We start from the raw sequence: 20,104 nt of genomic DNA on the forward strand, positions 1-20,104 counted from the left end.
CCCCCCCCCTTCTGAAGGGTTATATTCGAGCCACATTTCCCCCCCACAACTAAGAAAAACTTGAGTTCCCCCTTGGATAAACTACACAAGTGAAAATATTTGGCCAAATGACAGGAATAACTGCCCTCCATGGGGAGTTTTGGCCAGGAAATCCTTATGCCCTATCATCCAACCCCTCCTCCAAAACTTTGCAAAGTTAAGTTTAGACTTCAAACTCTTGAACTCTTCTTCAGTTGGGGATTCTGGGAGTTGGAAGTCCTCACCCCTTAACAAAGTCCTCACCCCAAGCTAACAAAACACCGTCCTCATTTTAATTCCAATGCCTTACTCTTCTCTACCGTTGGGGGCGCTCTGTTAAAATTAGGAGCGTCATCATGCATAAGTTTGGGATGCATGTTAAAGAGCATCTTTTTGTTCCCAAGAGGATCACATCAAGCGCTACTCCCCCTACACTGCAGGGTTCTCAATGCAATTCCCTGGGAACCGAGTCCACCCCTCACCTTAACAGAGGGGCAGTTCAGCATTGCCCTTTCCCGGAACGGATGGGGATTGTAGTCCAAACACCTTTTTGCAAAAAGGAGGCTGCCCAGCCTGCCCTCCCAACTCCTTGTATTCCTAACGCGGGGGAGTCCCAGCCCCAGCCGGCCGGCGCCTCAAAGCATAGCCGAACGAAACCGAAACTGTTAGCGTGCCTGAAACTCCCTTTGAGTGATACTTACCTCTTCGACTCCAAAGGCTTGGCCTTCCTGCGTTCTGCGCATGCGCCTTCCTTCCAACCCAGGGTGCCGAGAGGTCAAAGGAGAGCTCTACGCATGCGCCGCTTCGGGAACGAGGCCACCAAAACAGGGTGAGAGAGAGAAAAAAAACAGTCGGCCCGGGGATCCTGGAGTGACGTCACGGCGTTCTGACTCCGCGGGGCGCGAGGCGCGTCTGCTTTTGCAAGCGAAGCGCGGAGGGTGCAAAGCCGGGCAGGTGGGTTGCAAGCTCGGGACTGGGTGGGTGGGCTGGAAATAGGGAGGTCCGATGAATTGGGGAAGGGTCCTTGGTTTTTGCAAGGGCCTAGACTGGGGGAGAAGGACCTGCCTGGGTGGGCGAAGCTCTGGGTTGCCAGGGGGGGAGATTGGCACGGGGTAGAGGCCGGGGGGGCAGGTATAGGGGAGTGGGAGGAGGTGGGGGAGATGGGTCTTGGGGTGGGGGGGAGAAGGGAAAGCTTGCAAAGGTAGGGGAACAGCTTGGAAGGGGCTTCTGGGAGCGTCCCCATGTTAAAGAAGGGGGACAGTTTGTTCTTCTAAGGACGAATTTGCAAAGAGGACAAAAAGCAGAAGTTTGCCCCAAAAGGCTGTTTTAAAGCAGCTTTAAACCCGTGACCCACCTTCATTGGTGATGGGAAGTTCTGTGGGCATCATGGTGACATCACACAGCATGCCTGACAGTGAGTGATGCATCCCCCATAAATTAGTAGCAGGTAAATTAGTGTTTACATGTTTTGCTCCTATTGGCCAGCTTAGGTGGGGATAAAGACCTGTGGGTTTTGTCCAAAACATTTAGAAGGCACCAAGCTGTCCTCTCTTGGCCCTGTCTCCTTCAACTGTCCAACAGATGTTGTTGTTAGTTGCGAAGTCGTGTCCAACCCATCGTGACCCCCATGGACAACATTCCTCCAGGCCTTCCTGTCCTCTACCATCCTCTGGAGTCCATTTAAGCTCACGCCGACTGCTTCAGGGACTCCATCCAGCCCCCTCCTTCTCTGCTGTCCCCTTCTTCTTCTTTTGCCCTCCATTGTTCCCAGCATTGGGCTGTTCTCCAGGGAGTCCTTCCTTCTCATGAGGTGGCCAGAGTCTTTGAGTTTCATCTTCAGGATCTGGCCTTCTACAGAGCAGCCGGGGTTGATCTCCTCTAGGACTGACCGATTGGATCGCCTTGCAGTCCAAGGGACTCGCAGGAGACAACTGATGTTATGCCCTGATAAATATTCAGCTTTTTTATGGTGCCACCAAAACATTTTTGAGAAGATATGTGTGTGTCCATGAGAAACAGAAGAGATCCCTTAAACCTCTGTCTACAACTTCACCAAAGCTTCTTTTGAAGGTGCAACCAATCGAGCTGAAAGGAGGAGATGGAAGTCTCGTTGGTTGATGCCCATGGTGTCCTCAAGAAGTTTGGAAGGACATCTAGTCTTGAAGAGCAGGAAGGAGGTCGAGAAGGCCCAAGCATGTTTAAAAGTTCAAGCTAACTGTGTCTGAGATGATGTGTCTAGAACAATAGTAGATATCCTTCATCATTTGAAGCTTGGTTGGCACCTGCTAGAGAAGTTCTACAGCAGGGGTCTTCAAACTTGACAGCTTTAAGACTTGTGGAATTCCAGAATTCCTCCTCCAGTCATGTTAGCTCAGGAACTCTGGGAGTTGAAGTCCATAAGTCTTAAACTTGCCAAGTTTGAAGACCCTTGTTGTAGAGTTTCTAGCACAGAGAAGGTTGGACTTAGAAGTCACCCCCAACTTCTAATTCTAGCTTCTACAAGCAAATCTAATTTTCTGTTAACTTGGATAGCTGTTTTTTTGTTGGTTTTTTCCCTCTGTAGTGGTACCTCTGTACCCATCATTCATTGGTCCCTGGAGGTGTGATGAGTACCAAACAGCATTTTCCCATAAGAAACAATATAGTGAGTCACAAGGCAGCCAACATCGACAAGTTCTAGCTTGTGCGTTGAGTACCAAACAAACAATGAGTTCCAGGACAAAATTTTCACCTCAAATTTGATGAGGTTCAAAGCAGTTGAGTACCATGTGTTTCCTTTTCTAGTTGTTGTGGTTGTTTTGGGAATCCTTAATTTCTTCTGTAAAACTTATGGAGATAAACACACAAAAATATTTTTAGGTAAATAAGCTCCCAAGTTGTTTTCCATGGGAGAGACAGGCGAGAAAGAGATAACCGGGTGTTGGGTCTCCTTATTCTCCTACAGCGGTAGAAGAATTGCAGCCCGATTTCTACTATGCCTGGATTGATGTTATTTGGCCGGCGTTGGGCTATCGGCAGTGATGACTTTGTCTTCCCTGGAGCCTTTGAATTGTTCATCAGAGTGACGTGGTAAGATGTCTGCTCTCAGAGGTAGACATAGCAGCTCAGTTCCCGTAGATGTTCGAGTCTCCAATTTGGAAAGAGATCCATCTTGTGATGGGCACCTAATTGGGGTTGAACGTTGGCCTTTTCTCCCCTCTTTTTCATACCCACCTTAAATGTTTCCCTGGAAAACAAAAAAAGGGGGAGAATTTCCAGCCACAATCCAGAATGACCTAACACTGTCGCCAGTGTGCCTAGTGGTAGTCTTCCAGAATTTAGGACGCTGAATTGCAGTCTTCAGACTTGGCCAAGACTCTATGCATAATAGAAAGGAGAGTGACTTGCTCAACCACTTTCAGGATGGATCTCATTTCTTGGACTGTTTTTGTGGCTGCTTACAGTGGAGACCTCAACAATGGAGGCCTTAGGAGTCATTGTGCTTTTGTGAAACCCTTTGTGGATCTACGCTAGGTTGAACTAGGTTGAAAGTAGCTTCATCTTCTAAGAAGACAAGACTTCTGCTGAGAATGTTCGGGGTGATAAAGTCCTTTCTTTTCTTTCTTTCTCCTTTCCTTTTTTCTTTTTCTTCCTTCTTTCTATTTCTTTCTATTTCCTTCCTTCCTTTTTCTTTCTTCCTTTCTCCTTTCTCTCTCCTTCCTTCCTTCCTTCCTTCTTTCTTTCTTTTTCTTTCTTTCTTTCCTCAGGTGGATCGGAATTTTGGTTTTGTATTCCATACACAAAGGGCAATTCAACTGCAGCGGAGGAGGCCTGCTGAATAACTACCTTCTCATCCTCCTTATCCTCTTGGCGTTCATCATAGCTGCTTTGTCATCCATCACATACACCAGCATGCAAGGTAGTTTGTCTACTTCATTAGCTTATGGATTTTAAAAAAAATCCATTGTGATTCCTTTATTGGCCAAGTGTGATTGGACACACAAGGAATTTGTCTTTGGTGCATAAGCTCTCTGTACATCAAAGAAAAGATATATTTGTCAAGAGTCATCAGGTGCAACACTCAATCATAGTCATAGGATACAATAAGCAATCAAATCATACGAGGGAACAGTCAATATAAATCGTTAGGATACAAATGACAAAGTTACTTTTTTCTAGTCTGTAAGTTGAATGACTTTTTTTTTCTCTAGGAACCATTGCTAACCCCGGGCCACGAAAATCTCTTCCGAAACTCCTATACATCCGTCTGGCTCTTTACATCCCAGAGCTGGTCTGGGTTGTGGTTGGAACTGTGTGGATAGCCGACAAGCAAGTAAACTGTGAAAGAGCTATGATCGATGCCATTTTTGGGACTGTTATTGTCAGGTGAGGAGGCTGTTCCGCGTTGTGCTATTAGATGGGGGTGGTGGTGGTCTGGATATGGTATCCTAAATTTCAGGAAATTTCTCCTTAGTCCTAGGTTGCTTCTCTCCTTGTTTAGTTTTCATCCATCGCTCCTTGTCCTGCCCTCAGGTGCTTTGGAGAATAGCTTGACTCCCCTTTCTTTGTGGCAGCCCCTCAGATATTGGAACGGTGCCACCACGTCACCCCTAGTCCTCCTTTTCATTACACTAGACATACCCCATAGACATCCACCGTAGAGTATGAGGCCTTGAGTTCCTACTTCAAGTGCCGCCATGTTTTGGCAAGAGAGCATTGGCGGAAAGCTTTAAGAGCTGCAAGAGTTCCAGGCCGTGAGGCCTCCTAGGTCCGTGATGGCGAACCTATGGCACGCGGGCCACAAGCGGCACACAGAGCCATTTGTGCTGGCACGCAAGCTGCAGGCAAACTTAACCTCACTGCGCATGCGCGTGCGCCTCACAACGGATTTGTTGCGGTTGGTTTGAGGCCTTTTCCTGTAATACCGGAAGTGACAATACAGGCCTATAATTTGGCCTGAAAAGCCTTGCGGAGGCTTTTTGCGAGCCTCTGGGAGGCCGAAAAAGGCCTCAAACCGACCGAAAAAAAATCAGCTGTGAGGCGCAGTGCGGGTAAGGGGGTGGCGGTGGGGGCGATTGCAGGTGCATACGCAGGGGGCATGGGAAGGGGGGTGTCCATTGCATTCTGGGTGCTGGCACGCGAGTGCGTGTGTGCTAGGGCACGCGCAATTTTTTGACCCAGGAGCCCAAAAAAGGTTAGCCACCACTGTCCTAGGTTTTTATGGCATTTCTCCTCTGTTCTTCACCTCAGCTGGGTGATAATGGTCTTCACGCTGGTGGCTGTTTTCATTTTCTTTGACCCTCTTGGGAGGAAGACGGTCTACCTGGCTGACTACGCCAGTCGCAACCTGGAGAGCAGCCAGTCCGAGCAGCTGTTCTGCAACATCAAGAAGAGAGCCACACGCGTCTGGGAGAAGAGAATCCGGTTGTTGTGTTGTTGCATTGTGCAAAACGACGATCACCGCGTGGCTTTTACGAGCATCGCCGAGCTTTTCCGTTCCTACTTCTCGGTAAGAGGAGAATATAGAATATTCTATAGAATATAGAATATAGAATGGAATATAGAGTAGAGTAGAGTAGAGTAGAGTAGAGTAGAATAGAATAGAATAGAATAGAATAGAATAGAATAGAATAGAATAGAATAGAATATAGAATGGAATATAGAATGGAATATAGAATGGAATATAGAATGGAATATAGAGTAGAGTAGAATTAGAATAGAATTAGAATAGAATAGAATAGAATAGAATAGAATAGAATAGTTTATTGGCCAAGTGTGATTGGACAAACAAGGAATTTGTCTTTGGTGCAAATGCTCTCAGTGTAACATAAAAAGAAAAGATACATTCATCAAGAGTCAAGAATCATCAGGTACAACGCTTAATGATAGTCATAGGGAACAAATAAGCAATCAAATCATACTAGGAAACAGTCAATATAAATTGTAAGGATACATGCGCAAAGTTACAGTCACAAGTGGGAGGTGATGGGTGATAGGAACAATGAGAAGATTAATAGTATCATTCTCTGATAAGAACGTGCCTTGCCAAGAACACTAGATAAAGTTGCCAAGAAATATTTCAAACATAAAGAGTCTCCAAACACCAACCAAGATACTCCGAACATCCACAAGGCTTGAGTGCAAAAATTTATTTGCTTCCTGCAAAGGATTCCGGTTTCTCAGCTGGTTTTTATCTCTTAAGGGAGGGGCCATTCCCTTGCAGCCTTACTCCCGAGTCGCCCGTGCTGCTGCAGCTGCTCTTTCCTTCGAGCAGCCCTGCGTGCATGTACACTGGGCACAGGCTCCTCGGGGAACTCTTCCTCACTGCTGCCAGCCTCCACAATCTCCGAAGGCAGCACTCTACTCCCTGATGGTCCTGGCCCCATCCCTGCATCCCACGCAGGTCCCTCATCTGAGTCCTCGCTCTCCGAGACCTCAACCGTCCACACCTGCTGCCGGCAAACCACAACAAATCCAGCACTGGAAAAATACTCTGTGGCAAATTAAAATTTGCCTAGCGGGAAAAAGAAATCAAATCGTAAAAATAAGCAAGGCAAAGCAAAGAAGAAAGGCAGAATGTTTAGCCCTGAGCATTTTTGAGCATCAGGGAGGCCACAACTATGCAAACCCCCTGACTTTTTCCGCTTGACTTTCTGGTCTTCCGGATAAATCCAGAAGGATTTGTCCTCTCTGCCTCTCTCTCTCTCTCTCTCTCTCTCTCTTTGCAGGACACCGACTTAGTGCCGAGCGACATAGCAGCAGGCCTGACTCTCCTCCACCAGCAGCAAGATAAGGTCGAAAATTCAAAAGACCCCGACGAAGTTTTAATTCAGCCCCCGTCGCCTCCTGCAGTAAGCCTCTCGCACCAGTGGTGGGATTCAAATTTTTTTTACTACCGGTTCTGTGGGCGTGACTTGGTGGGCGTGGTGTGGCTTGGTGGGCGTGGCTTGGTGGATGTGGCAGGGGAAGGATACTGCAAAATCCCCCTTCCCTCCCCCACCCCACTAACCTGCTTTCCAGCTCCGTTCTCCTGTGCAGGGCAACCAAAGAAGACCCAGCGAATCAGCTAGGACTCGGGAGGCGGAGAATAGAGGGGGCGGGGCCAGTCAGAGGTAGGATTTCTAGTTCTCCAAACTACTCAAGATTTCTGCTACCGGTTCTCCAGAACCGGTCAGAACCGGCTGAATACCACCTCTGTCTCGTACCCGTTACAAGGCAGGTTGGCTCCGGTGCCGTTTTGTAGCTGCACGCGCCGCCTGAGCGTGACTGAAGCCCAAGTAGTCCTCGAGTTATGACTGGTGACTTGGCGACCCTTTGAAATTATGAGAGATCTCTTTTTGACCTACTTAGGACCCAGTTTTGAAGTTCCAACAGTTTTTCTATTTTTTATTTTATTATTATTTCATTTATTTCATTTTATTATTTTATTCATTTTTTATTATTTTATTCATTTTATTTTATTATTTTATTCATTTTATTTTAGATCTTCTTTTAGATTATTTTATTTTATTTTATTAGATTTTCTTTTATTATTTTATCTCTTGTTATTTTTGCAGTATCCTTCCCCTGCCACGCCCACCAAGCCACCCCACGCCCACAGAACCGGTAGTAAAAAAAAATTTGAATCCCACCACTGTCTCATTCACTTAACGACTGCAGCGTTTGTTTAATGACTCCACAAAAAAGTTGTAAAAATTGTCTTTTTCACAGGGAAACGATTTGGAGGTTGAATTAGAGAATGCGGCTCATTATATGAAGTTTGCAGTGGCTGCGTACGGCTGGCCCTACTATGTCCTGATGAACCCTTTCACTGGTCTCTGTAAACTGAGAGGCTTCTGGTAGGTTGACTTCACCTTTTTAAAAAGCAGAATGTGTGGAAATTTGACAAGGTTGCATGTGACATAAACATAGAGTAAATGCGTTGGAGAATTGTACAACTGGGAATGTGTGCGAAAGGTAATGTTTGATCACAGAATCCTTAATTTTAAATTACCTTTTCTAATGTTTCAAAAATTTATTTTAATTTTTAAATAATGGTAATGTTTTCAAAAATTTAATTTCAAGTCGTTTCTTAAAACCAGCTTGTTCTATAGTTTTAAAACCTTGAAATTATCCTTCTGTGCTGCTTAGCACAAGTGACCTTCTTGCTCTGTTATAATCCCAAAGGTGCTTTTTTCAGGAGGCAACTGGACTTTCTTGGTTTTCCCCTTGAAGACGTTTTACTTCTCATCCAAGAGGCTTCTTCAGTTCTGATTGAAGATTCTTGGATGAGAAGCGAAAAGTCTTCAAAGAAAAACCAGAAAGTCCAGTTGGCTTTTGAAAAAAGCACCTTTGGGACAACCATGACTTGGATGACTGAGAATCTCCATAGAAACAGCTATAACATTTCCAATATCATATTACTTTTTTTATAAAGAATGATTATAGCATTACTATACAATAAAAATTGCATGTTTGTGTAGATTTAGGTTGGTATACTAACCTAAATCTATATTTATACTATAGTATAGATAGCATCTTAGAAAATGAAAAAAAAAAAACAATATAAAACCAGACATGGAAAAAAAAGAAGGAAAGTAGAAATGATCAAAAGAAAAATATTGGAATAATTCAATATATCTAGACAATATTAGAACAGAACATGAGCATAACATGAAAACCAGGAGTCTGAGCTGAAATCACCTGGTCTCCAGGTAATCCTTGACTAACTGCTATAATTTAGTATATTTAATACGCTTCTACCGGCCTCATTATAAGACTTACGTGCTTGAATGCAAGTCTGATGCACTGAATTTGTATAGCTTTTAAAGTTTGTAATGGAATCTGTATTCTAAAAATGTGGCATGGAAAAATATAACAGTTCTCTTTTTCTTTTTTAATAGTTTTAGTTTTATGTCCAAAGTTAAAATACAAACTTCAAGATAAGTTAAAAAAAAGAAGGGATGTAACTGTTTTCTCTTTTTAAAATATGTTTTTTTGTTTTATTTCCAAAGTTAAAATGCAAACTCCAAGATAAGTAAAAGAAGAAGTAGGGATGTAACTGTTCTCTCTTTTTAAAATGTGTTTTTTTGTTTTATTTCCAAAGTTAAAATGCAAACTCCAAGATAAACAAAAAGAAAGAAAGGGAACAATTACAAAACTAAGCTAAACAAGACAAAGCAAAATAAAAATGTGTATGAAAACAAAAGAACAAACACACCCATGGATTGTGTCCTCCCCTCTAATTGAATCCTGATAAATACTGTATATTTCAACAATAATAGAAATCTAGCCATTCTCAACTCTTTTTTTCGTTTTCTTTCTTTCTGGATTTCTTAGTTGCAGAAACAGTGCGGCGCAGACGGAAATCATCGGGAGCGATTACCTTAACATGCACTTTGGTTCCATCCTGCAGATCACGGGACTGCAAAACAGAGATTTCATCCACATCAGCTTTCACAATAAAGTAAGCTGTTTGAAGACATCTCTGAGTCTACCTTTCAAAGTTTAGTTCTTGGGAAAGATTTTTCCATTTAGGGTGGCCTGGCCATGAAGGACACCTGTATGAGATTTTATAAGAGGGGCAGAGGTGGGTATTCAGCAGGTTCTGACCGGTTTTGGAGAACCGGTAGTGGAAATTTTAAGTAGTTCGGAGAACTGGCCAATCCCACCTCTGGCTGGCCCCGCCCCCATCTATTCTCCGCCTCCCGAGTCCCAGCTGATTGGCTGAGTCTTCTTTGGTTGCCCTGCACAGGAGAAAGGAGCTGGAAAGCAGGTTAGTGGGGTGGGGAGGGAATGGAGAGTTTGCAGTAACCTTCCCCTGCCACGCCCACCAAGCCACACCACACTACACCCACCAAGCCACGCCCACAGAATTGGTAGTAAAAAAATTTTTTTGAATCCCACCACTCAACAGGGGTCAAGTTGGATCTAAAACTGCTTTGGAAAAACGAAGACTTAGAAGGTTCCCACTGCTAAATGTGATAGTTGGGAGGAGAAGACATGACTTCAACATTTCAAAGATCTCCTTTGGAACTGGAGATTTCCGTTGAGGTCTGGTTTAGTTGGGGCTCTTGTGGCTTAAGATTGAACTGGCCCTATGGAATCTGTAAGGTGCTGCCCGAGATCAGGGGGCAGTGAATGCTGTGAGTGGTTTTTGTAAAAGGACACTGGCCCATGTGAAGGGTGGCATATCTTGGCATGCTGGTTGAGAGCTTAAGCAATTCATTAAATCAAATTAGTTAAATCTAGTATATAACATGAAGGCAAATCTCACTCGCTTCTAGCATTGATGATATTACCTATTTTGGATCATGAAATGTCTGCAAGCTCAAGAGAGCATTAAGGACCCCACAGTCTTTGTTTCTCTCTCTTTCTCCTCCTCCTCCTCCTCCCCCCAAAACCCCCACTCCCTTGTAGCACTGATGACGTTCCCTAGTTGGGTCATGAAATATCTGCAAGAAAACAACCAAGCTCAGAGAGCAGCAAGGACCACACCATTCAACCCTGAGCTACAACTATTCTCTTCTGTCCTAGACGGGGTTAACGGTTGGCAGATGATCCTCTTCAGTGTTGGATGGAAAATCAAAAGAGGCCAACCTTAAAAGAACCCTTGTTCTTCTGCTGCTTGTGCTTTCAGATTTTTGAGATTCCTTTCTTCGTGGCCCTGGATCACCAAAAAGAAGCTATCGTGGTAGCTGTGAGAGGAACTTTATCGTGTGAGGTAATCTCTACGTGGCTCACGTGGTACTACGATGGAATACGCTTTTGCTTATGGAATCTTTTTCCAAGTTTGGCTAGTATATACCGAGAACCCAAAAAGGGATTAGCTCCGTGATGGCGAACCTATGGCATGCGTGCCACAGGTGGCACGCAGAGCCATTTGTGCGGGCATGTGAGCCTCAGCCAAACTTACCTGCACTGCACATGCGAATGTCTCCCAGCTGATTTTTGGCTTGTTTGACGCTGTTTTCACCCTCCTGGAGGCTCATGGGAAGCCTCTGCAGTCTCGGGAGGCCGAAAAACAGGCCCGTTTCGCCACTTCCTGTATTTCTGGAAATACCGGAAGTGATGAAACGGGCCTGTTTTTCGGCCTCCCAAGGCTGTAGAGGCTTCCCCCGAGCATCTGGGAGGCCGAAAAAGGCCTCAAACGGGCCAAAAATCAGCTATGAGACACGTGAATGTGCAGTGCTGGTAAGCGGGGGAGATTGCGCGCATTGCCTTCTGGGTAATTTTCGGCACAGGAGCCCAAAAAGGTTAGCCACCACTGGATTAGCTCAAATTTGCTTTGTGAACCTAGTCGGTCAGAATATGCCCCTCTTATCAGCTGTGACAATAATCTTTTTTTTCTGCATAAAGTTTTTTATTTCATAACATATAAAAATTCTATTTTCAATTAAACAGTGTGTCGCCTGGGAACAAATAGTTTTAGGAAATAATAATCAAAATGTTTTCCACAATGTTCACTACATTGATATTAATTCTATAATCATGATCATTATCATCATATTTGCTTATCCATTTAAACAAACCTCCCTTGTTTCATTGGTCCTTTTTCTCATATTTCCATGTTTCTAACTTCTGTTTTTGTCAGCTAACCATTGATAAAATAAATCCCATATCAAGAAGTATTCAGTTTGTTCCTTTTTCCTTAATTATAAGTGTTAATCTATTCATTTCTGCACATCCTGATTTTTTTTTAAATCATATTTTCATCTGTAGGGATCTCTTCACTTTTCCAATATTGTGCAAATGCAATTCTGGCTGCAGTTAATACATGTAAAATCAAATATGTATTTCCCTTCACTATACTTATCCGGTAAAATAGCCAACAAAAATATTTCTGGCTTTAAATCAATAGGTTGCTTTTATCATTTTTTCAAACCACAATAATACTGCGACAATAATCTTGATGCCTCTGACAGCCTAAAGAAAATTCATTTCCTGTTTTATATTTTTTTCCCCTTCACTCAGGATGTCCTAACAGACCTTTCAGCAGATTGTGAAAGCTTAACTCTTGAAGATGTCCTAGAAAATGGTCTGGTCCATAAGGTTGGTAAATACTTTTAGGACTGTTACTGGTTTGATCGTCACAGAAAGGCCTTTTTTATTATTTTATTTTATTTCTTTTCTTATTTTATTTTATTTCTTTTATATTTTCTTTTATATTTAATTTATTTTATATTTATTTTATATTTTAGTTTATTTTATCTCTTGTATTTTATTTTATTTCTTATTTTATTTTATTTCTTTTATATTTTCTTTTATATTTAATTTATTATTTTATATCTTATTTTATCTCTTATTTCATTTTATTTTTTTTCTTATTTTTTTATTTCTTTTATATTTTCTTTTATATTTCTTTTATTATTTTTTTATCTTTTATTTCATTTATTTCATTGTATTATTTTATTTTATTATTATTATATTATTTATTAAATTTTTGGCTAGTTGCCTGCTGTTGTTTTGATGTATTTCTTCCATGCCACGGTCCTGGACTCAGAAATCTTTAAGCCCACCAGTAATTTTTATAAGAGCAAATCAATGACACAGAATATTAATATGGGCAAATCACTGAGCCACAGGGTTTGATAAAGCTCTTATCAGTTATGCTTCGTTGAAGAGTGGCATGCTGCAGTGTTCCTGTGTAGAAGAGAACACAGACAAGAGCAACAAAGATGATTATGGGACTGGAGGCTAAAACATATGAAGAACGGTTGCAGAAATTAGGTATTTCTCGTTTATGGAAATGAAGGACTGGGGTGACATGATAGCAGTCTTCCAATATCTGAGGGGCTGCCCCAAAGAAGAGGGAGTCAAGCTATTCTCCAAAGCACCTGGAAAGCAGGACAAGAAGCAACAGATGAAAACTAAGCAGAGATGCAACCTAGAACTAAGGAGAAATTTCCTGACTGTTAGAACAATTAACCAGTGGAACTGCTTGACTCCAGAAGTTGTAAATGCTCCAACACTGGAAGTTTTTAAGAAGAGATTGGAGAACTATTTGTCTGAAGTGGTGTAGGGTTTCCTGCCTAAGCAGGGGGTTGGACTAGAAGACCTCCAAGGTCCCTTCCAACTCTATTTTTCTATATTCTAAAATTAAGTGTAGCTAAACCATATGGTTACAGAGAGAGAGAGAGAGAGGAACCTCATGAGATAGCTTCAGGGGTTGGGTGCCATCCTGGAGAAGGGCCTGTTGTGTTGAGCCTATAGGATAGTCCCTGACTTATGACAATTGGGAAACAAGATGTGAGTTGCATCTGAATTTGTAGACATTTTTTTTTTACCACCAATAAGCTGAGGTTGTTAGGTGAGTCATGCCATCGTTAAGCAAATCTGACTTTCTCCATTGACTTTGTTTGTTGGAAACCGGCTGGGAAGTTTGCAAACAGCAATCCCATGATCTGGGGATGCTGCAGCCATCATAAATACACGCTCGTTGGGAAGCAGCCGAATTCGGATCATGTGACTGTAGGGATCATGTGACAGGAAATGCCGCAATTGTCACATGCGTGAAGATCAGTTGTTGGTCACTTTTTTCAGTGTTGTTGCAAGTTTGGTCACTACACAAACGACTGTAAGTTGAGGGCTATCTGTAGTAACATCAACGCCACTCAGTAGTAGAATGTGGAGTAATAATGAATGGACTAGTAGTAGGCTGTACTTCTAGTAAGTTGTGGGATGGGAAGTGTGATGACCTGGGGCGTGGCACAAAGGCAACACAGTCAGATAATCAATAAGAGTCCCTTTATAATCTCCAACTTTGCCCCCAATGTCCAGGTTACCTGGCTGGAGAAAATCTTTGCCAGGAACAGTCTTTAAGTGGAGGAAATTCAGTCCAAAACATGGTCAACACAAACTGTAACTTAAAGTCCAAGCAAGCCAAACTGAAGTAATTAGTTCGGCAGGGCAGGAGCAAGAATTTCAGACTTGAAGGCAAAGTAAAACTCACACGGGAAGACACCAGGAACACAGATACGTCACGACAACATAAAGTCACGTTTGCTCCCAGCAGCCTGCTGCACGCAGCCTGCCTTTCTTACCGTCTTCCCAGATGTGGCTAATGAAGGGAATCGGGGCCCTTTCCTCCCCCATAAGCCACGCAACCCACCTTGCTCTCTTCTCTGTTCCTCCCTGTGTGCCCTAGGATGAAGAGGGGGTGGGTCTGGGTCTTCCTCCGAATTCCGTCTCTCTTGTTCTACCTCTCCCCTGCTCTGCCCAGCTGGACATTGCCCTTCCCCAGCCTTCTCCACAGCCAACGGAGCCACATTCCCATTCCCTGTCAGCTGTCCGTCTTCTTCCTCGGATTCAGACTCTGACAGGGGCAGGACAGGAAGGTAGTTGAGGAAGCTAGCTTTATTGCAGGTAGTAACTGACATCAAATTCATTTAGGGACGGTTTGAACTTACCAGCAGTATTGCCGACAAGCAAGATGAATGGGAAAAGGCGGATTGAATGCCCACGTGATTCACGTAACCAGTGGTGATTCACTTAACAACCACAGCAAAGATGTAAAATCGGGCATAATTCAATAACTGCCTTGCTTTAGTGACTGAAATTTTGATCCCAGTTGCGTTTGTGAGTGGAAAACGACCTGTATTTGCAAACGAAGTCTTAACCAGTGCTGATAACTCCTTATCATTTTTCCTTCTAGGGGATAACTCAGGCTGCCAATTATATTTATAGAAGGCTGATAAACGATGGGATTTTGAACCAGGCGCTCAGCATCGCACCCGTAAGTTGTGGCCTTTGGACTCTGTTCTGCTTCTGATGTGGCAGCCGAGTGTTCTGACTCCGGCTCCCCAAACGCAACAAACCCTCTGACGTTGACTCAAAAGATTCCTTTATTTGGAGCGCCAGTAGCCCAAAAAGTTTATCTTACGGGCTAACAAGTCCAGCCAGAAGTTGAATAGTTGTCTGCTACATGTATTCACCTCCATCTCCTGCCTTTTATTCCCAGAGTCCCAGAGCCAGATTTGAGTTAGTGGATTCCACGTCCAGACATGGGCGCTTCCACCATGTACCATACCACAAGAGAACCTGCTTATGTGGTTCATCTGCCATTGAAGATATTTCCCACATCTTGTTCAACTGCCAAATATATGCCCCCATTAGGCTTAAATATTTATCATTTCTACTGGAAAGAACAGCCCATTGGGAATCGAACCACAGATTGTTATATTTCCTCCGGGCCTCTAATGTACACATCATCCGTAGGGACTGCTAAGTTTATAATCAAGGCAGCGGTCCTAAGAACCCAATATCTTTAACAAATTGGTGTATCCTGCAAGGGTGATCTATTATCTGATTTTTGACTCCCTGGATTTCCACATATGTTTTTATTAATGTATTCTTATATATCTAACTTATCTGTATTTTGTCTTGTTATATATTTATGTTACGCTATTGATAAGGTCTTATGGCTATTCAATAAACCTCTTACCACTATTCCCAGAGTTAGCTTCACTAGCAGCAGGGACTCTTCCGTCCCAAGGACCAGCCCACAGATTTCCACTGCTCTCCTCTCCTCTCCTCTGCCTTCTGTGCATTTGTGTGTCAGGCACTGGGCCCAACCGTTCCTCCTCTTCCTCATCAGCCACCTCCAGACCTGGGGGATGTTGACTCTCCATCTGAGGGCTGACAGATGGCCCAGGCCTCTGTCTGTCTGTCTGTCTGTCTGTCTGTCTGTCTGTCTGTCTGTCTGTCTCTCTCTCTCTCTCTCTTCTCCCTTGGAGCTCCCAGGTTGCTCTGACCCTGACTCCCACACTCCTCCTTCTCCTCCTCTGATTTTGCCACAGGCCACAACACTGAGTTGGCTCTGCTTCCCATTGGAGATTCTGCCTTTTTCCTTTGCTTGTTCTCTCTTCCCTCTTAGGAGTATAAACTGGTCGTCGCTGGACATAGCTTAGGAGGGGGCATTGCCTCCATCCTGGCGATCATGCTCCGAAACTCTTTCCCCAACATGAGATGTTACGCTTTTTCTCCGCCTGGAGGCTTATTGAGGTACGTTCTCTCCCATTGCTTCTTTTCATGGGGGAATCATCTGTCTGATCAGGGCGCCAGGCGGAGCTGGGATTCAACCTGGAGCTTCCTGGGGGGGGCGCGGTCATCCTCATCACTGGTTGAGTCAAGTTGCTTCCCATTAAAGCGTCTTTCTGCCCCATCGTATAATAAAGCAAAATAAAGACGACTTTCTTTCTAAAAGAGAAGGGAATTGTTGTGTGTGTCTTTGACTTACAACCGTTCGTTTAGTGACGGTTCAAATTTACAACAGCACTGCGGGGAAGAAAACTTATGACGATTTTCCACATGACCGTTGCAGCGTCCCCATGTCACATCATCCAAAGTCAGACTCTTGGCAACCCATACCATGTTTCCCCGAAAATAAGACCTTGTCTTAATAAAAAAAAATTTGCCACCCAAAAAGGCACCAGGTCTTATTTTCGGGGGAAAGCCAGCCACCGACTAACCTCACTTGCGTGCATCGCCCCTTAGCCTCCTTTTCGCTGTCAGAGGCCTTCAGAAACTTTTTCTTCTGCGGCTGGCAAGGCTTTCCTGAAGGCCTCTGAGGCTGATAACAGAGTTCTGGATCGATCCTCAGCTCCAGAGGCCTTCAGGAAAGCCTTGCCAGCCTTGCCAGCTGCAGAAGAAATGGGCCGGCAAGGCAGGTGTTGGGGTGCGTGAGGCCTGGCTTCAAGTGTCCAAAGGTAAGTAGTAGGGCAGCTCCATACACACCCCATCCCCACCCTAGTTTAATTTTTACCCGTCCACTCTGGAGTGGGTGGGATCTTAATTAGGGCTTATTTTTTGGGGGGGGGGTAGGGCTTATATTGGGCTCGTGTATAAAAAAAATCAAGCTAGGACTTACTTTCAGAGTAGGTCATATTTTCAGGGAAACGGTATTGATGATGACTTCGGTGTCACATAATCAACTTGGCAACCTTTGGACAAGCCAAGTCGATGGGGAAGGCCAGGTTCATTTACCATCCGTGTTAACTAATTTAACAATTGCGGAGATTCACGTAAGAACTGGGGCAAGAAAGGTGGCAAAAGGAGAGGCACAACTCACTTCATGGTCTCGCTTAGCAACAAAGTTTGGGCTCAATGGTGGTCGTAAGTCAAGGACTACCTGTGTCGGTAAATAAACCCCTGCCTTTATCAATATGGGTCGCGAGAATCCATCCTCGGCTGCCCTAATCATGCCTCCTTTCCTGTTTCTTCTCTCTGAAGCAAATCCCTGGCGGACTACACGAAGCAGTTTATTGTGTCTGTCATCGTAGGAAAGGACATCGTTCCCAGGTAAAGGGTACACACGACGTGGAGTTCGGGGTTGAAATTGGCGCTTTGGATTTTGCCAGGTCTTGAATTTTGATCTTTGCTTCTTTTCCGTTGCGCCAAAAACAGATTGAGCATGCTCAACTTGGAAGACCTGAAAAGGAGGATCATTAGAATCGTTGCCAATTGTAACAAACCCAAGGTAAAAATAAAATAAAAAAACCTCTGTAAATTGTTTTAAATAGGATTTTTGGGATGAAAAGTTAAGTCGGCTGTTTCTTACTTTAGTGGCCCAGATTTAAGGGTGGAAAACTAACAGCTGTCGGGATTCCAGCGATTGCCCTCATTAAATCATAAGTCTTGAGCCAAGCTTAAAAAAAAAAATCAAAAGATTTATTAGGAGCAACATGCTGACATTAAACTAAATGAAGCCAACTCTGGCATGCTGTTGACAAGAGCAGCAATAGCTACTGCTATTAGCCTCTTCTGCTGTTACTCTTATCGCACCAAAGACAAATTCCTTGCGTGTCTAATCACATTTGGTCAAATAAAGTTGGTCAATCCCCCTTCCCCCCATTGATGTGGCTTGTTGGAGGCTAGCTGGGAAGGACACAAATGGCTATTAAGTGACCCCAGGACAGTGCAACTGGCATAATTGGGTATGGCCAATCTAGACAGAGGGACACGGTGACTCAGTGGCTAAGATGTTGAGCTTGTCGATCAGAAAGGTCGGTAGTTCGGCGGTTTGAATCCCTAGCGTCGGTTGCCAGATTCTGCCAGCCCAGCAGTTCGAAAGCATGTAAAAAAATGCAAGTAGGAAAATAGGGACCACTTTGGTGGGAAGGAAACAGCGTTCCTCTGTGCGCTTTTGGCGTTTAGTCCTGCCAGCCCCATGACCATGGAGACGTCTTTGGATAGCACTGGCTTTTCTTCGGTTTTGTAATGGAGATGGGCACCGCTCCCTGGAGCCGGAAATGACTAGCATAGGTGTGCAAGGGAAACCTTTACCTTTAATCTAGACAAAAGAAGGGCTAGGGATGACATTATAACAGTATTCCAGTATTTGAGGGGCTGCCCCAAAGAAGAGGGAGTCAAGCTATTTTCCAAGGCACCCGAAGGGCAGGACAAGAAGCAACAGGTGGAAATTAAGCAAGCAGAGAAGCAACATGGAATTAAGGAGAAATTTCCTGACCATTAGAACAATTAACCAGTGGAATTGCTTGCCTCCAGAAGTTATAAATGCTCCGACACTGGAAGTTTTAAAGGAGAGATTGGAGAACCATTTGAAATGGTATAGTCTCCTGCTTGAGCAGGGGGTTGGACTAGAAGACCTCCAAGGTCCCTTCCATTCTGATTCTAATTCGGTTGTCAAGGGCCTGCATTTTGATGATCATGGGAATGCTGCAATGGTCATCACAGAATTGGTTGCAAGTCCTTTTTTTTTTTTTTACCCCAGTGCCATTGTAACGTCAAACGATGGCGAAACAAATTAAGCCAAGGAAGTTCCTGCTCACCTCAGTCAGATAAAACCCATTTCACCATTTCCTCCTCTGTTCCTTTTGTTCTCTGTCGGTCGCCCAACATCTAGTACCAGATTCTCTTGCATGGGTGCTGGTACGAAGTTTTTGGAGGAAAACCTGATAACTTCCCCACAGAACTGGATGGCAGGAACCAAGATAGTTTGACCCAGCCTCTCCTCGCCGAAGAGAACCTCATGGCCCAGCAGTCGCCTTTGTACACAAGTTTAGACGACAATTCCCCTTTAGGGTCCAGTCCTCAGTACCCTCACTTGTTTCTCCCTGGGAAAATCATCCACATCGTCGAAGAAAACAGCACGAAAGGGTAGGTGGATTATTTAATGGTTTCATAAGCCAGGATTTAATGGTTTCATAAGCCAGGATCTTCTCTTGGATGCTGTGGGGAAATGCCCTCGAGTCCGGAGAAAAGAGGAAAGCTGGTTTGCTATAGTGGTTAAGGGGCTGGCTTAGAAACCAGGAGACGGTGAGTTCTAGTCCTGCCTTAGCCATGAAAGCCACCTGGGTGACTTTGCGAGAAAGACAGGACTAGAACTCACCATCTCCTGGTGATTGTCCCAAAGTCGCCCAGCTGCCTTTCATAGCTATCACCAGGAGATGGTGAGTTCTAGTCCTGCCTTAGCCATGAAAGCCACCTGGGTGACTGCAGAAAGACAGACTAGAACTCACCATCTCTGTGATTCAAAGTCACCCAGCTGGCTTTCATGCTAGATGGTCTAGACCGTCCGTGATTGTCCCAAAGTCGCAGCTGCCTTCATAGCTATCACCAGGAGATGGTGAGTTCTAGTCCTGCCTTAGCCATGAAAGCCAGCTGGGTGACTTTGCGAGAAAGACAGGACTAGAACTCACCGTCTCCTGGTGATTGTCCCAAAGTCGCCCAGCTGCCTTTCATGGCTATCACCAGGAGATGGTGAGTTCTAGTCCCATAAAATTTTGCCTTCAGGAATCCTTTCCATATGTTGTTTTGTGCTAGTTAGGAATGTGCAAAAACATCGCTTTGAAATGTTCCAGGCATAATATTTTGCAAAGCTTCGTTTGTTTTTAGCGTGAAGGGCCTTTTCTCTCTATTGAGCTTATCCATTTGGTTTCCAACTTAAAGCCCTTCTAAGGTCTCAGTAGAAGAGAAAATTGAGAGCTCAGGGTTGAACTGTGGGGTCCTTGGTGCTCTCTCAACTAGGTGGTTTTCTTGTAGATGTTTCACTACCCAGCTAGGTAACATCATCAGTGCTAGAAAAGATTTGCTGTTTGTATAAAAATGGCTTGTAAGGTTCCTTGATTAAGTTGTGTGATTGGTAGTTCCTTGATTGGGGTATTGTTAC

General features: G+C 44.1%; 1 protein-coding gene across 2 annotated transcripts in view; it reads left to right on the plus strand.

The window, feature by feature from the left end:
- Positions 1-769: 769 nt before the first annotated feature.
- The window catches only part of DAGLB (diacylglycerol lipase beta), a 39,514-nt gene continuing 20,179 nt past the window's right edge, over positions 770-20,104 (plus strand). For both annotated transcript variants that reach the window (XM_087942164.1, XM_026687354.2), the window contains exons 1-15: positions 770-972; positions 2,963-3,087; positions 3,765-3,916; positions 4,209-4,383; positions 5,248-5,506; positions 6,726-6,848; positions 7,708-7,835; positions 9,316-9,442; positions 10,616-10,699; positions 11,950-12,027; positions 14,630-14,710; positions 15,851-15,978; positions 17,206-17,274; positions 17,380-17,452; positions 18,839-19,092. In XM_087942164.1, coding sequence (XP_087798290.1) covers positions 2,993-3,087; positions 3,765-3,916; positions 4,209-4,383; positions 5,248-5,506; positions 6,726-6,848; positions 7,708-7,835; positions 9,316-9,442; positions 10,616-10,699; positions 11,950-12,027; positions 14,630-14,710; positions 15,851-15,978; positions 17,206-17,274; positions 17,380-17,452; positions 18,839-19,092 — 1,826 coding nt within the window. In that variant the 5' untranslated portion in view covers positions 770-972; positions 2,963-2,992. The remainder of the gene's footprint in view (positions 973-2,962; positions 3,088-3,764; positions 3,917-4,208; positions 4,384-5,247; positions 5,507-6,725; positions 6,849-7,707; positions 7,836-9,315; positions 9,443-10,615; positions 10,700-11,949; positions 12,028-14,629; positions 14,711-15,850; positions 15,979-17,205; positions 17,275-17,379; positions 17,453-18,838; positions 19,093-20,104) is intronic.

Source organism: Notechis scutatus, chromosome 12 (assembly GCF_049901735.1).
Source record: "Notechis scutatus isolate UNSWTSFEM ecotype Mainland chromosome 12, rNotScu1.2, whole genome shotgun sequence".
Taxonomy (NCBI): domain Eukaryota; kingdom Metazoa; phylum Chordata; class Lepidosauria; order Squamata; family Elapidae; genus Notechis; species Notechis scutatus.